Source organism: Solea solea, chromosome 3 (assembly GCF_958295425.1).
Source record: "Solea solea chromosome 3, fSolSol10.1, whole genome shotgun sequence".
NCBI classification, from domain to species: Eukaryota; Metazoa; Chordata; class Actinopteri; order Pleuronectiformes; family Soleidae; genus Solea; species Solea solea.
In genome coordinates, this window is record NC_081136.1 from 22415043 (window position 1) to 22430356 (window position 15314).

A 15314-nucleotide genomic window follows, 5' to 3' on the forward strand; every position below is an offset into this window, starting at 1 on the left:
TTACTCTGGTATCCCAAGGGAAGGATGCCAAAGAATGGAATGGTTAGATCTGGTAAAAAAAAAATCGTACTTTACCAAACTGAACCATTCCACTCGGAGAAGAAGAGACATGGCTAAAGTGAAAGCCTGAAGCTGAGCTTGTCAAAGACAACTTTAGTTTTAGTAGAGACAGTTCATAGACAATGATTTTTTATTCAGAAAGAGTAAAAAATAGATGTTACCATAGCTTCTTTCATATATTTAACGGTCCTCAAGCCCCTGTCTTCTTTCACTTCTCTCATAAGACAGCCAGCCAACAGTTTTCCTTTTTACTTCCTCCAACAATGACTCCATGTGAGCATCAGAGACTTTTTGGATGCTCATTGGATTTTTCTAGTCCTGCCAAAACCATTCATTGCTGCCTCTATTGACACCTCAATGGGCTGCTCGGTACCGATATGCTCAGAGAGCATTGTTTGCACATGACACTACTGCGCAAGTGCATGTAAACAGGTATTTGTGTTAAAGTGATAATTCAGGTCTGGTTCTATGAGGTACCAACGTAGTCATCGCTGATGGACTAACTAAAGGAAGCTGAATCTCAAGGCCTATCTCAGTTTTTTACAGGTAGAAAGTGAAGTCACTGAGTAAATCCATATAAACATCAAAATCACAAAACACGTGAGCTGGTTTAAAACCCTGTACAAACATAGGTTTTAAGCGGATGCATTTGTCATTATTCCCTGTGATCACACAAATATCCAGAGAGTAACTGAGCATAAAAACTTTTATTAGGTTTATTAGGTGAAAAAAAACAAAAAAAAACACTGGATTGACATTGTGAACTGATGTGTTGGTTAGACTGCAGATCACTCATTTCAGGATGCTGCTGGTATGGTGACAGCCTGAGACCGTCCAGTGTCATGTTCTACACAGGAGACATGAAGGGTGCCGTCCCTGCAACACACAAACAATCCGAATAAACCAAAGGTGCCACCGATTTAGGGCTCGATATTATATCAAGACACAAGACAAAATATGGCATTACATTTTAGATATCGTCATATTGTGATAAGGGATCATATTTATCATACTGAACACATTTATGAAATACACTCAATTATATATACACAGTATATGTATATCACTCAGTAAACAGATCCCTAACAGCATCATGGTAACATAAATATTTGAACAAAAACACTTAAGTTCAGACCACACAGTCCTTTTTACCTTTTCATGGTCACTACGGTGTCAATGTTGTGGTTCTCTTCTTTGGGCTGCAGCTCTCTCAGGATTATCTGTACATTCACAGTGCAAGCAGATATATGGTTTATTTCAATCCAAATCTACATTTCTACATCTACAGCTCTTGCTCTTTTGTACCTTGGCTAGTTTTATTGGCTGCGCTGTGACAAGTCTCTGGTAAATCTCCAGACAGATGGAGGACAGGTTCCCTCCTCCACTCAGGATGTGATGTCTGCGCACAGGAAGAGGCGTGCCGGACGGAACCAGGACGGTGAACACCTCAGCTCCGGATTCATCCACCTCCTGTATGTGCCACAGAGCCACACAGAGAGATCAGGAATGACTTTCTTACATGTAGAGATGGGACAATGTACCAATTTATTGCATAACCATAAAGAAAAAGTACTTATAACAAAAGTTTGATCATCCGAATCTGGAAAATCATTCATATTTCATGGCTGAGTGGCTTAAAATTGCTTGCTGGATTCCGTTTAAAATGCTGCAACGGGGAGTCTAGATCTTTCCAGTCATTCCAGGATGTTTTGATTTTACTGAATTTACTGTGAAGACGCATCCTGCGTCAAAATAGATGGATCGTCAATCAATGTAAATCAGCTTTGAGGTTTACCCGTTCTGACATTAAGGCTTTGTTTCAGAAAATGAAGGACAAAATATAGTTGCTGCATGTGTTCATCTGAAGCTCTATGACTCTTCTACTCATGATCCTATCTAGGGTTGCAAACATTCCTGGGAAATTTCCAGAAATATTCCAAATTGGAAACTGAGAATGAACTGGAAAATTTGGATAAATTAAAGAAACTGTCATATACAAATATGAAAATTTTGTTTTTGCATAAGACACGCATGCAAAATGATGCAATTAAAAAAAACAAGATGCAGATTCATTTGTATATATAGATATATCATTATCTATCTATAGCTAGTTAACAATAGATGTTTAGAGGATGTTTTCTATCTGGTTTACCAGCAAGTTAGCTAGTGTAATACATCTTATTTAATATTTGCTAGTTAAAATTTAACACCAAAGACCAAATGTCTACCTCATAACATCTTACATAACTTCAATAGTTTAGGTTTCTAGAAATCACCAGTGATGTCATGTGATGGAGGAATGATCAGTGCATGTAGGGGGTGTGGCCTCAGTAGCCCTGTATGTAGGGTGCTATGTGTCCACGATTGAAGAATAGCACTGATATTCAACTGTATTTGCATCAAACCTGATTGTTTTAGCCACAATTAGGCTACAGTATAATATTTACCAACTATATTCAAGTTGAAAATGTCCAGTTTATTCCTGTAAATTCAAATTTAGAAAATTCACAGAATTTTTAAACCATAACCCTAAGATGAAGAGAAGATTTTAAAGAATATTTTTAACATTTATCACAATAATACTGTAAATAACGCTGTAAATTTTTGTTTAGTTTGGATAATCATGACAGTAAATATTCACATCCTCCCACGCCTAGTAACATGCATTTGCATTCTCAGTGCTGAATATTTCCACCAGTTCACCTTCATGAGTATATCTGTGGCAGAAACATCCACCATGACGGACTCCTCCTCGGGGGCGAGGCTCTCTCTGCCGACCAGCAGACCTGCCTGCAGCGCTGCTCCCACTGCGATGACCTCATCAGTGGGCGCTGAGCTGAGAAGCTCCACGTCAGGGAACAAGTCCCTGATCATCTGCTGGAGGCGGGGGATCCTGGCCGAGCCGCCGCAAAGAACCACCTTAAAACACACGGTCACAACATGACTGAGCTAAAATGATGTTGCACGAGTCTGTGCATAATGAAGCATGCAATATATATAGGATATATATATATATGATTTTTGGATTGCATTGGATTTGACATCTTCATATGTCCAATATGTGATCCAGTGATTTTGACCAGTATAGGACCGATATCGATACTGAATATTGAGATTCATCCCTAGTTTTTGAGGTCTTACAAATGGAAAATTCACAGGTTTCACCTGCTAACAGCAGGCTCCTATTGGACGATACTAGCTCTCAGCCAGTCATTGACAGTATTTATCATCCATTTTCCTCTAAATGGCAACATAAATTACAAAACTGACATCACAATCCATTGCAGAACTCCTCAGGAAAATGTTTACTGGTAAAAATCAACTGTAAATCCACCAAAAATCAGATAAGTGACCCCCTAGTGGCTATACAAAATATTAGTACTTCCTGATTAGCTTCAACAGACAAAACTGGAAGATCATGTCCACTTTATATATGTATATATATATATATATATATATATATATGTATATGGTCTATGATTTGCGGTGGATTCAGCAACATTCTCTCTACCTTGTTGATGTCGCTGGTGGACAGCCCCGCCTCCTCCAGCATGGCTCTGATTGGCTGGATGCTCTTGTTGAAGAGTGGCGAGCAGAGCAGCTCAAATCGCGCTCTGAGGGAACAGAAGACAAGAGGTCGTCACGTTCATAGCAGTAATTTATCCACACAGCCAGTAAAGACAAAACATCACCACTCCATGTCGTGCAGTTCTACACAAACTTTGATTTTGTAATTCTACCTTACTGCACCTATTATGTTATCATGTTCTAGTTTATCTCATCCTTTGTTTCTTATTGTACTCCTTTCATTTTTTTAATTATATAACACCTTTATGTACTCGTTCACTTATCTATTACATTTTATCTGTTAAGTTTTTCTTTTTGCTCCTTTTCTGATCACCCATTAGTACCCACTTCATACTGTATTAGCAGTGTTTTTTCGGCAGCTGATGAATCCATACACGCCATTGTCCTAATCAGAATTATTGTTAAATTGACACTTTTAGCGTTGCTTTAACACTGCAAAACTTGTGCGCTGCACATACCTGATGGGTAAAGCAAGCTACAACATATTCCTCTGTCAAGCAGTAAACAATACTATATGACATGTTTTCGAGTGTTTCTATATGGATATGTGTGTGGAGGCCAGTGGACCCTGCAGAAAAAAGAATTAGGAACCATATTTGTCACTTCTCATCTCACCTCGAGACATTGCATTCAAAGTCAATGCCGTCGTACAAGGAGTCGACAAAACAGTTGGCCGTTCCCAGCGAGGACAGCGAGTGTTTGGCCATGTCGGCTCCGTTCATCAGCTTCATCATGGCCCGGGCATTGCTGCTCACATCGTGCTTGAAGGTGCTGCACAACACACACACATACACAGGAGAATAATAATGAGGGCAGCGGTGAGGTTTGGAGGATGTGACGGAGGTTCAGCATGTGTGAGGGGGAAACACATGGGGATCCTGATTTGGGCTAGTGTATTTTAAAACAGAAGACACACTACAACACAAGTGAAAACTGTTCCGTTGGTTTAGGGACACCTATAGTCACCTGACCTGTGGGCGTAATAACTGTTTGTGTGTGTGTTGAACACTGGAGCTCTGGGACTTTGATACAGATTCCTGAATGACCAATTTTATCAAATCTGTTTTACCAAAACATTATGCCTTATGGTAAAATTATTTCATTTTAGCAGATTGTTAATCTGTTCATTAAACAAGCAACAGCCTCTGAAAACAACACACACACAAATATACACACACATTAAGCCTTTGTCATCCTCCTCTCCTTTGGTGAATGAGCTGGTCGTATCTTCCTGTCCACTTTGAGACAACCACTCAGAAGCATTGTTATATCTTAGTCAAATAGCATGCTTATTAGCTCACTAAAGCTTGGGTAAATTTTTCTATCTTGGGTGTTGTGGACTAAGTTTGACACCAAGTCAAAACCACTACAGTAATCAAGTTGATTTCCCTGCTCTGGTGACCACTTTAGTTACCGTTTGAACTCAGCCGCCAGGTGCTGGGCCAAGGCCTCAGTGAAGCTCTCTCCTCCGATGTTGTGGTCAGTTTGGGTATTGAGAACCCGGAACATTCCGCCACTGACCTGCAACACCGTCACGCTCAGGGACGTCCCGCCAAGTTTATACACCAGGACGTGGCTGTGGACACAGAGCAGAGCACCATGAGAGCAAACTGTCTGGTAATCAGTTCATTTTGAAAAGTCAAGTCAAATTAATTTTTTTAAAAACAAACAGGGTTGTTCCTACAGTGCTTTACAAAGTAAACAGCAAGGTACCAAAAAGGTACATAAAACAATGAAACATAAGCTAAAGGTAAATCATTCAATAGTTTGGGTTTCAGGCATCTAGTTATTTGACCTGAATAAGACCTGAGTACTCGGAATGAGGCGAGAGGTCCATTAAGACAAAAGTAAAATTTTTAAATCAACCCTAGACTTAGACTTCCTTTTATTGTCATTGCACAGAAAACACAGCAGTGAAACTGGCAACTGAATTTCGTTGCTTGGCAACCAGAAAACAACAACAAAGCATTGAATTGTGAGGTAGTTACTGTAAACTATGACTCAAGAAAAACTAAATAAGTGTATATGTATATAAATCAATAATTTAAATCAATCAATACAAGTTTCCTTTTTATCCTGAAAGCCAGCACTCCATCTCACCAGACCCAGCACACAAAGGAGATACTTTTCAACTTTCATACCTCTTTCCAGAGTGACTGTCCTGTCCGATGTCATAGGCCAGCAGAGCAGCAGTGGGCTCATGGATCAGCCTCATCACATGGAACCCCGCAGCTTCAGCTGCCTCTCTGTGCAACAGCAACAACAACAAAAAACACAGAGTCTTGGTGCGTCAATAAAATAAAAAAAAATTCCATGCGTCACATCACGATAACAGAAGAGTGTAACCTACCTCAGAGCTCGCTTCTGAGCCTGTGCAAACTCAAAGGGCACCGTGATGACCACTTCAGTTACGTCAGAGCCCACAGCTGACTGAGCCGTTTCTGTGGAAAAATACAAACCATCAGTCGAGTGTTAGGCATGCAGTGAAGGAGACGAGAGACTAGGTGAGGGACGTAAAGGCCATCTGTCACGTGACTGGCTGCTTATTGTACATCCAACTGTTGTTCCGTGTTGTGTTTTTATCTGCTCTGGATTTCTCCAAAGCCTGGGGCATAAACTGTGAAAATCACGCAGAGTGCCTCATACAGTTTTGCTCAGCTTGAACATACATGCAGTGGCAATTTGATCCCAACTATAGGGCTGAACAATTTAGAAGAAATATATAATTACGATTATTTTGACTGAAATTTCGATTGCGATATGATTCACGATACGAGAGGGAATGGTAATTTCTATGTAATTATTCTCATTTTCATTTGAACAACATATTTATTTATTTATTTAAAATGATTGCTGTGTGATATCTGTGCAGATCTGTGAGAAACAAAGGTGTTTTCTTCAGTCTGCAGAATATGTGATACAGCATCAAACAGTATTTACACAGAGAACCTATAGTACACAACAAACATGGCTGCTTCTCAAAAATGTTACTCAAAGACCATCAAATGTCAAACATCTGAATGTGCACACAGCTGAGCAGCTTTAAACAGACATTTGATGTTGTTTTGACGAGTAATAAAAGAGCTGCAATTCCTCACATTGTCAGGCAGAGGGCTCTACTGATCTGCAGCAGCTACAGAAATCTGACTGTCAAAATAGTGCCATTTTCAGCATAAACTAGTATTGAAGATATTCTGGAGGATCTAATGGAATTTACCAGGCAGGTGTACAAAAGAAATATCACATCATTTGTGTGTGTGTGCGTTACCTTTAATTTTATGGAAGATGAGTTTAGCCACGTCCTCTGGAGCAACATACCGAGGGTTTTCCCCTGCTGTGATCTCATAGTAAGGCTTCCCGTCTCTGTCCACCACCTGAACACAACAACCAGCGCTCACACCGACAGTTCTCTGCTTCAGCAGCTCACAGTCAATACTGTGTGGGCTCAAGAATCAAAATGGGAGCGCAAACTAGCAAGTAATCTTTCTATTAACAGGGACAACTGACACCTTTGGTGTGGATATGTGAAGAAACTCACCTGACACTTGGTCTCTGTTTTGTGAGTTTGTGTCTCCGGATCAATAAAGCTGTACATGAAGAGACAGAAAAAGAGAGAAACAGGTTTAGTCAGTGATATAAGGGGCTGCCGAATATTTATGTTATTAATTGTATGAATTGTACATGTCATTATTTAAAGGACTTTAATTAACATGTTTTATAAGCAAGACATATGAGGGAATATACAATGGATCAGTCATACAATTCATACAAATTCAACACTTCTACGTATACATTAGAGTTGAAACGATTAATCAATGAATCGATTATTACTAAATTAATAGAAACTATTTTGATAATCGAATAATCGGTTTGAAGCTTTTCATGATTAAAACAAGATTGTTTAAGCTTCTTAAATGTGAATATTTTCTTAATTTCTTTGCTCTGGATAAAAAAAAAATCATTAAAAGTCAATCATTTTAGTTTGTAGACAAAACAAGACATTTGAGAACATCATTTCCAGATTAATCGAGAAAATAATCAACAGTTTAATCGATTATAAAAAGAATCGTTAGTTGCAGCTCTAGTATACATAATGTATGTAATAGGAATGGGACTGTATGATAATACAATAATTATCCTGCCATTCACAGTATTATCCCAGTGTTAAACTTTGTTTTTTTATTTTTTCAAAAGGAAGGGCGGAGTCTTCTGTCCATTTCGTTTGTATCTACAAGCTTTGAGAAAATGGGCCACTAAAATATTACCAAATTGTTTTTATAAAAACACAACATTATTAACATTACTAAAAAGCATGACTTCAAGTGTTTTGGGGCAGAACGTTGACCAGAGACAAAAAGCAGAGTTGCATTTTGTCAAATGTTTAGAAATGCAAGAGATATCATTAAAAAAACAGGTATACATGGAATGTGTACTGCACTAATATAAATACACAATCTATTCATAACTTGTTAGTGTCACAAACGTGTTAATGTGGTTCATTTAGTAAGTTGAGAATCCACAAAAACAAAAGGTGTTATTGTGTTATTGTGCAGACAACACAAGCAAACAGGATAAACATGAGTATCACCTTCTCCCCAGCACTTGCTTCACTCTGACAACTGTGTTGGCAGCGTTGCGGACTCGTCCCTGTTTCGCTGCGATGCCTACAATCTGCAGGAGGTTAAAAACAACATCACTGAGTCAGACTGGTCCATTGCGGAGAGTAGAGAGGCTTTGACACAAATGACTGTAAGCATTTTCTTTAACAGTTCGTGATTTCCTCTTACACTGAATGAATTTTATACACACTAGCAAATTTTAACAGATTCTTTCAAAAGATTTAGTAAAAGAAAATGTGCATGTCACCACAGAAGGATAACAAGGCACAAATGGATGACTTAATAAAGCACCGACAGCTGATATATGGTAATGTTTACTTGCTGCTTCAGTTTTCAATTAGTGACATTTGCTTCTTGCACTAAGTGAAGAAATGTTTTCCTCATCTGCCGTTTCCACTCTTTCTCCACATGATCAGAAGTCAAATGATTTGTAAATGTCCTCTTTTATTTGCCAAAAGTGTTGCCATTGCACTCACTCAAGTCAACCTTTTATCACCAAACCAAATTTTCCAACTCCCTCAATCACTAATCGTTATATTAGATTAAATATTTGTAATGTGGTGTAATTCCATTCAGGTATTTTTAAGGGATAGGCATTTCTAGCAAAAAGGCTATTTGAATATGGTATTATTCATCAAATATTCTAAAATTTAAACTCCAGTGCATGTAAATAACGCAGGGTTCATAGTGTGCTGAGCTGACAGGAGCAGCTAACGAGATGCATTCAAAGACACTGGTAAATGTCATCACTTCTGCAAACACATATGAAGTCCACTAACTAAATGCTTGCTGCCGCTGCCACCCCGTGATAATGGACCTTGTTTAGACTGCAGCCCAAATCGGATTTGTATGCGTGTCCGATCAGAATCTGATCTTCCTGACCAACTGTTCACATTCGATATACGTGTCTCCATATTGACATGTCTAGTCTAGTCTTCCACATAGATTTCTATAGGTACAGGCCTCAGCCCGGAAAAACAATAGTCTAAACAAAATAAACAAAATGGATGACAGAAATCTATGTCTTTCTCTGTCCCAAATGATTATGTAAAGCCGCAGCACAAACTTTCTTCTGATTATTTAGCTATTGCCTTCCACTGTGACGATCATTTAATAAGCCTCCAATTAGCTTCCTACTCCCCGGATCTATGTCATAGATGTTGTTGTCTTTCAAGTCATGCTGCGAGTATGTGGTTTGAATTAGCTTTGGAAAAATCGGATATCGTGTGTTTTTTTCATGTGACTTTTTATAATCAAGTGAATAATCGTGCCCATCTCTAGTATTTTTATGTGCAAATTGACAATGTACATAAACGCATGCTGATGGGAACACACCAAGTGACAGTCAGTAGATGGAAAATATAGTCAGTGTGTGTCTGTAAAGTGTTACATCTCTGTAGACGCATAGCAACCACATGTCAGAGAAGTAATAGGCTTGAAAATGCGGCATTGTGATGGTTTTCTTCACTGTGCATCGAGACAGCAAAGTTGTGACCTCAAACTGATTTGGTATGGTCCTAAACCAGGAGTGTGAAACAGACTGATCTGAGTTCATGCCAGTCTGGGGGAAAAGTGAAAAACACCCTCACTGTACCTGCTCAGTGTCTCTGTAGCCAACCACAGCTGGAGTCACTCTGTCTCCGGCATCGTTGGCCACCACCTCAGCGCGCCCATCCTGAACACACATACACACACATAATTTTAGTAACAAATTATTTACGTCAGGCATTTGGTGCCAATCCCAGCTGACATAGGGCGAAAGGCGGGGTACGCCCTGGTCAGGTCGCCAGTCCATCACACTCCTTGTTTATTGTTACTTATTATGCTAGCACCTGCAGTGGGTAAAACAAATGTTATCATCTACTTCTACAGGTACTTTAATGATTTGACCATGTCATGAGGTAATGCTCCATCACATTTCAAATCTATTGCAGAGTGACTATTGAACTGCAGACGATTTTAAAAAATAATGTTGCAAGTGAAATCAGAAATATTTCGTATTTGGTAAATTGGTATGCATGTATGTAAACACCAGTGCATCAAGGAACAGACATCTTACAACACTGAATACTAGCACTACACTATAGACCGAGAATTAACCATTATTTCCATGGCCAATTGTTTTGTTGCTAATTTCATTGACCAACACGTGTATTCATAAAAGATTAATATTTGATACTTTAATACATATAATGTAATAACAACCCTAGATACCGCAAAGCCTTAAGTATTAACTTTTGTTCAGATTGGGCAGACAACAGTCAATGTTAAAATGAACCAATGAATGAAAACTTTGCCGTAGGGTCAACTTTTCAGCAAATTAATGTTTTTGGGTTTTTTTCAATGAACACAGCGGAATTGTACTTTAAAAGACTGAATTAAAAGTGACTGGTGTTGGATTTAATTTCGTCCCGAATAAGAATTGTTTCCCCAACAGCATTTCCTGTCATGCTCCATTCTGTGGTTAGGGTTGGGAATTTCAGCATACTTTTAACGGAAAACACATTCTCAACTAGGAAAATGTTTGGTGGTGGCACTGGTAGTGGCTTTTCATCTTTACCGACGCTATCAGAGCTATCACCCATCACTCATGACATGCATTTTATTCATAGTGTCCGGACACTGGTCGTTAGCAGCTGAACACAGACAGACAGACAAACGCGGCGCTAAGAAAATAACCCGCTGTCACTGAATTATCCATTTATACAAGCAACGTGATGAGTGAGACAGGAACATTTTGCGTCACTCACCTTAAATATCGCCACACACGCGCATGTATACCCAAAGTGCACCCCTATAGCAGCCATGCTGAATGCTCCCACTTCCAAGACCGGAACACACGAGGTGCGACCCGGTTCCGCTCCCAGCAACAACTTCCGGTAAAGCCCTTTCAGAATAAAAGCCTATTCTGTGCCACATCGCAAACGCAAGAATGACGCCTGTAAGGTTCACGAAGATATACACTAAGTAGTTTCTATTGTCGATTAAGTTGATTACAAATATTTTAAACAGAAATGAAACAATGAAAACACTCTTACAGATTCAGATAAAAAGTAACAACTTTTTTAACTTTACAATCCCAGTTTCAGGTCAAGCATAATTGCTCCACCCGTGAAACCTTTCCCAGATTAGTTTTTCATTTCCAAAAGTTAAATACAACTTATAAAGTAAATATATATATGTATATATATATATATATATATATATTTTTTTTTTTTTTTTTTTTATCCACAAAAATCTTTTTTTACAAGACCCAGAACTTTGGGTCCCATCCGTTCCAGTTTTATTCATATGAATAAAATGAAATACATACATTGGCTCAATCAAGATATTAATAATTGAACATACTGTGAGTACATGCAGGCAAAAAGAGTAATGTCAATGATGAAGGTGCCTCAGAGAAGGTACTTCACACGTTAGTATACTGCACCCTGCAGGACATGTGCTGTAAAACAAGGCAGTGCAGTTGACCCAGAATATCTTGGCAGGGGCTCCACAGTAGTTATTATTAACCACACACGCCACCATGTTGGTGTTGTCTCTTGTCATTCTTCTGTTTTTCAGAGGGACTTCTTCTTCTGCTGCTGGCAGCTGTGAAGGTTAGACAACAGCATGGTGTGAGCACACGTTCTGTACAAGTTCTGGCTGTGATATATGACTCTGATAATGTAGAGCACTGGTGTTTATTTTAAATATCACAGTCAGCTCAGTGTCTGTGGCTGCACACGTCTCTCCTCTGTACCCTGCCTGGCTATTTCTATAGATCTAGACCTAATGTATATAGAGAACATATTCATCTGTAGCGCTCATGTCTGATGTCAGGAGAAAAACTGTGAGGGAACTTGTTTCACAAAATAAAATGTATTGATTTTACCACTGAATTGCTTCAAAAGGGCTTTGACACTGTTTCAAAGTTAAATACGCACACATTGAAGTACAGACAGAAGTACATCAACCTATAAATATTGCTTCAGGCAGAGCCGGCCCAAGTCATAAGCAAACTAAGCAGCTTTGAATAGTGTATGCAGAAAAAAACATTTTAACATAGTAAAGAAATCTAGATATCTTTAGATATATTTAGATATCTAAATAGTGTTCTTAGTTTAAAAAAATTAAACTGGTTTACTTGATTCAAGTTCAAGTTCAGTATCACCACACTAACACCACTTCCTAAAAACGTGGGATAATCTCCAACAACAACAATGCGACTAACCCACAATGCAGTTTGGCCCTGTTTGACACTGCTCCATTCAACATAGATGAGGAGAATCCACACTGCAAATGTGTAAACAAACAGTAACAAGTGATAATTTAAATGATTTAAAATTAGGGGTAATAATTGCACACTTTATCTATCCTGTTGCAACACCCCTGCATGAACTGTAAAGAGATGAAAAAAAATGTGACTGATAAATCCAGTCCAGATATGAGCAGCATTGAAGAGCAATGATTAGTACCACTAACAGTGAACTGGTGTGCATTGTGGTGTGTGGTGTGCAGTGTGTGTGGGTTTTCTCCACAGACTCTATGACAGCCTGACTTCGGCCCACAAGGAGCTGACCCCTGCTCTGGTGGAGGAGGAGCTGGACCAAGCCTGCACTGTCGCGCAGGGGAAGGAGGCCAGGCTGGTGAGGAGAGAGTTGCATTACGTCCTAAATAATTTACCTCATTATTATTCTTTTTTATTTTTTTTGCTTTTGAAATCACAGCTGCATAGACAATAATTTACACATACAGTTTGGTTACTACACTTGGTCAGATCACCTTGCTGAGATTGGCACAATTTTCATGTTTTTATTTTATGTGTGAGATAGATAATTATGTAAGTTTATGATGTTCTGGGGTTGTCCTAGTGTTACTACCTTGGAGCCAGCAGTGATGCAGCGACACGTGTCACGGCATCAGTGTCACAACCTCTGGCCTCCCACGTCCCCGTGGAGAAGATCTGTCAGCGTCTCAGCAGCACTGACACACAGATTTGTCAGCTTAGATATGGTAACACATGTTCCAAACGCATGACAAAAGGCTAACTGTTTATTTGGGTATAAGATAAGAAGGTATTTGTTTTTTTTCTTTTGTGTTTGTGTGCAGAGTCTCAGCTGAAAGATCTGAGCAGTGATGGACTCGGGAAGCTGAGGGTTCTTGAGCTGAGGAACATCTTAGCGTCCTGGGGAGAAGAGTGTCGAGGTTGCCTGGAGAAACACGAGTTTGTCAGCCTCATCCAGAGGAAAGCACCGCAGCACATTCACACTATGGAGCTATGAATCCTAATCACTCTATCTACACTTCAAATAAGTCAGTAGACCTGTATTCACTTGTCTTAAGTATTGACATGCACTGACTTAACTTGACTTGATGAATTTGTTTCCCTTTATCTCATTATGAATCTAACTTAACTGTCCAATTTCTATTTTGTTTCTCTGTCTATTTGTGTTTTGATTTTCTTTCTTATTTGGTTGGTGTAAAAGTTGGCAGGTGTATTACTTTAGACTCCCATACCTTCCTTAATAACCCCAACCCTGATCCTTACCGTCAAAGGGGCTGTGCCGTGAATGTTAGCTACAGGCTGCAGCTGGATACTTTTGGAATTACTCACATGCGGGTCATTTTAAATAACTTCAACGTCATGATCCATTCATTTCCGCTGGGGTGTACACACACCCTACACACACGTTATCAAGCACCCTTACAGTTTGGGTGCACGCTGACTATGCGTCAAAAGAGCAAACTCCCAGGTACTGGCACTGAAAACTGGACTCTATTGGAGCTTTTCCATTATATAATTCCAGCATGACTTGGCTCGGCTTGACTCAACTCGACTAGTTCTTTTTGTTTTTCCATGAGGGATAGTACCTGGTACCTGGTGCTTTTTTTTAGTACCTGCTCTGGTGAGGTTCCAAGCGAGCTCAGATGATACTCAAATATGACGTCAACAGACTGATTGACAGTGAGTGTCGTCACTGGAAGTCAGGAGCGCGACGTCTTAGATCAGTTAAAAAGACTTAAACATCCAGAGACATGCATTCATCGCCAACATTTATCAAGAACATTTCTCAAATCTCAATATTTAACAAAAGCCCTGGCAAAAACTGGTGATTGTGAGCCGAATCACAACCCGCTCAGCTATATTTCAGTCTGCGCTCCGGTCATGCAGGAAGTACTGAACGATTCGGTGATTCAAATCAACTTATTCTAATGATTCAGTGCACGGAAAATAACTTCTTTGTGTTGCGTATAAAACGCCGTCACAGCCGTTTCATGCAGCCGTGCTATGACGACCCCGCCCACGTTGAGGAGGTACTGTGAAGTAATGGAAAACGAAGGGCCTGAGACCAAACTGAGTAGAGTCGATTCGAGTTGAGCCAAGTAGTGCCAGAACTGTATAATGAAAAGGCATAATTGTTATGTACGAATGGAACGCAAAGTGACTCTCTGCGAACATGTAATGCATAAAAAGTATGACCCAGGCCTGAGAACCAAAGAAGTTGGGAAAAAAAACAGACGTAAACATACCTCGGGCTAGTCATTGTTAGAAATGCCTGTTGCAAACCATTATTTATTTTAGACAAAAAAGTACATTTATGGGTCGATTAATGTGCGATTAATTTGCAGTCTGGACGTGGAGGGGTGAACCTCTCTTGTTCCGACCGCAGCTGGGAGGGACTGCTGCGAGAGGAGCGGACTGGGCCGCCTGAGAGTGCTTTGGGACAGGGGAGGGGCCTATGGCAAAATGACAAAACGATGCACACGTTCATGACAGAGTCTGAGACTGGTTGCTCTAAGTTTCTGAGTTGGAAGTCCGCCCCCTGACCTCAGAAATTCCGAATTCCGACTACAAATGAAATGCACCATTAGTCCATCGGGAAAAAAACTTGCAATTGTGGCCTTTTAATGGCTATTAGGATGTGAGAAAAGATTGCCAACCTTAGTTCTAACACAAAAAAGTTGTCAATTGATACTTCAATATTACAGTGTTATTGTGAATTGTTTGTGTGTTGTGTTGTATGAATAAATCTGAACACAAACAAAACAGGGACCCATTCATTC

General features: G+C 39.6%; 2 protein-coding genes across 2 annotated transcripts; one reads left to right on the forward strand and one right to left on the reverse strand.

Moving 5' to 3' along the window:
- Positions 1 to 752: 752 nt before the first annotated feature.
- Positions 753 to 11140, reverse strand: hspa14 (heat shock protein 14). The gene is made up of 14 exons (XM_058625186.1): positions 11018 to 11140; positions 9862 to 9942; positions 8237 to 8319; positions 7187 to 7235; positions 6917 to 7022; positions 5999 to 6089; positions 5790 to 5894; positions 5063 to 5224; positions 4264 to 4419; positions 3572 to 3674; positions 2764 to 2979; positions 1366 to 1530; positions 1213 to 1280; positions 753 to 936 (listed from the first exon to the last, which is right to left on the reverse strand). The coding sequence occupies exons 1-14, from the start codon at positions 11072 to 11074 to the stop codon at positions 858 to 860; spliced, it is 1521 nt and encodes a 506-aa protein (XP_058481169.1). The 5' UTR covers positions 11075 to 11140; the 3' UTR covers positions 753 to 857.
- Positions 11141 to 11782: 642 nt separating this feature from the next.
- On the forward strand, positions 11783 to 15296 carry cdnf (cerebral dopamine neurotrophic factor). Its single transcript, XM_058626046.1, has 4 exons — positions 11783 to 11866; positions 12768 to 12895; positions 13121 to 13262; positions 13359 to 15296. Exons 1-4 carry the CDS (start codon positions 11794 to 11796, stop codon positions 13529 to 13531), a joined length of 516 nt encoding a protein of 171 aa, XP_058482029.1. The 5' UTR covers positions 11783 to 11793; the 3' UTR covers positions 13532 to 15296.
- The last annotated feature ends 18 nt before the right edge of the window (positions 15297 to 15314 follow it).

Excerpts from the sequence above, each read along its gene's own strand:
- hspa14 (XM_058625186.1), bottom strand. The coding sequence starts at position 11,074 with ATGGCTGCTATAGGGGTGCACTTTGGGTATACATGCGCGTGTGTGGCG. Across the intron at positions 8,320-9,861 it reads GCTACAGAGACACTGAGCAG|ATTGTAGGCATCGCAGCGAA; the intron begins GTACAGTGAGGG and ends AACCTCCTGCAG. Across the intron at positions 1,531-2,763 it reads CCACAGATATACTCATGAAG|GAGGTGGATGAATCCGGAGC; the intron begins GTGAACTGGTGG and ends TGGCACATACAG.
- cdnf (XM_058626046.1), top strand. The coding sequence starts at position 11,794 with ATGTTGGTGTTGTCTCTTGTCATTCTTCTGTTTTTCAGAGGGACTTCT. Across the intron at positions 11,867-12,767 it reads TGCTGCTGGCAGCTGTGAAG|TGTGTGTGGGTTTTCTCCAC; the intron begins GTTAGACAACAG and ends TGTGGTGTGCAG. Across the intron at positions 12,896-13,120 it reads AGGGGAAGGAGGCCAGGCTG|TGTTACTACCTTGGAGCCAG; the intron begins GTGAGGAGAGAG and ends GGGTTGTCCTAG.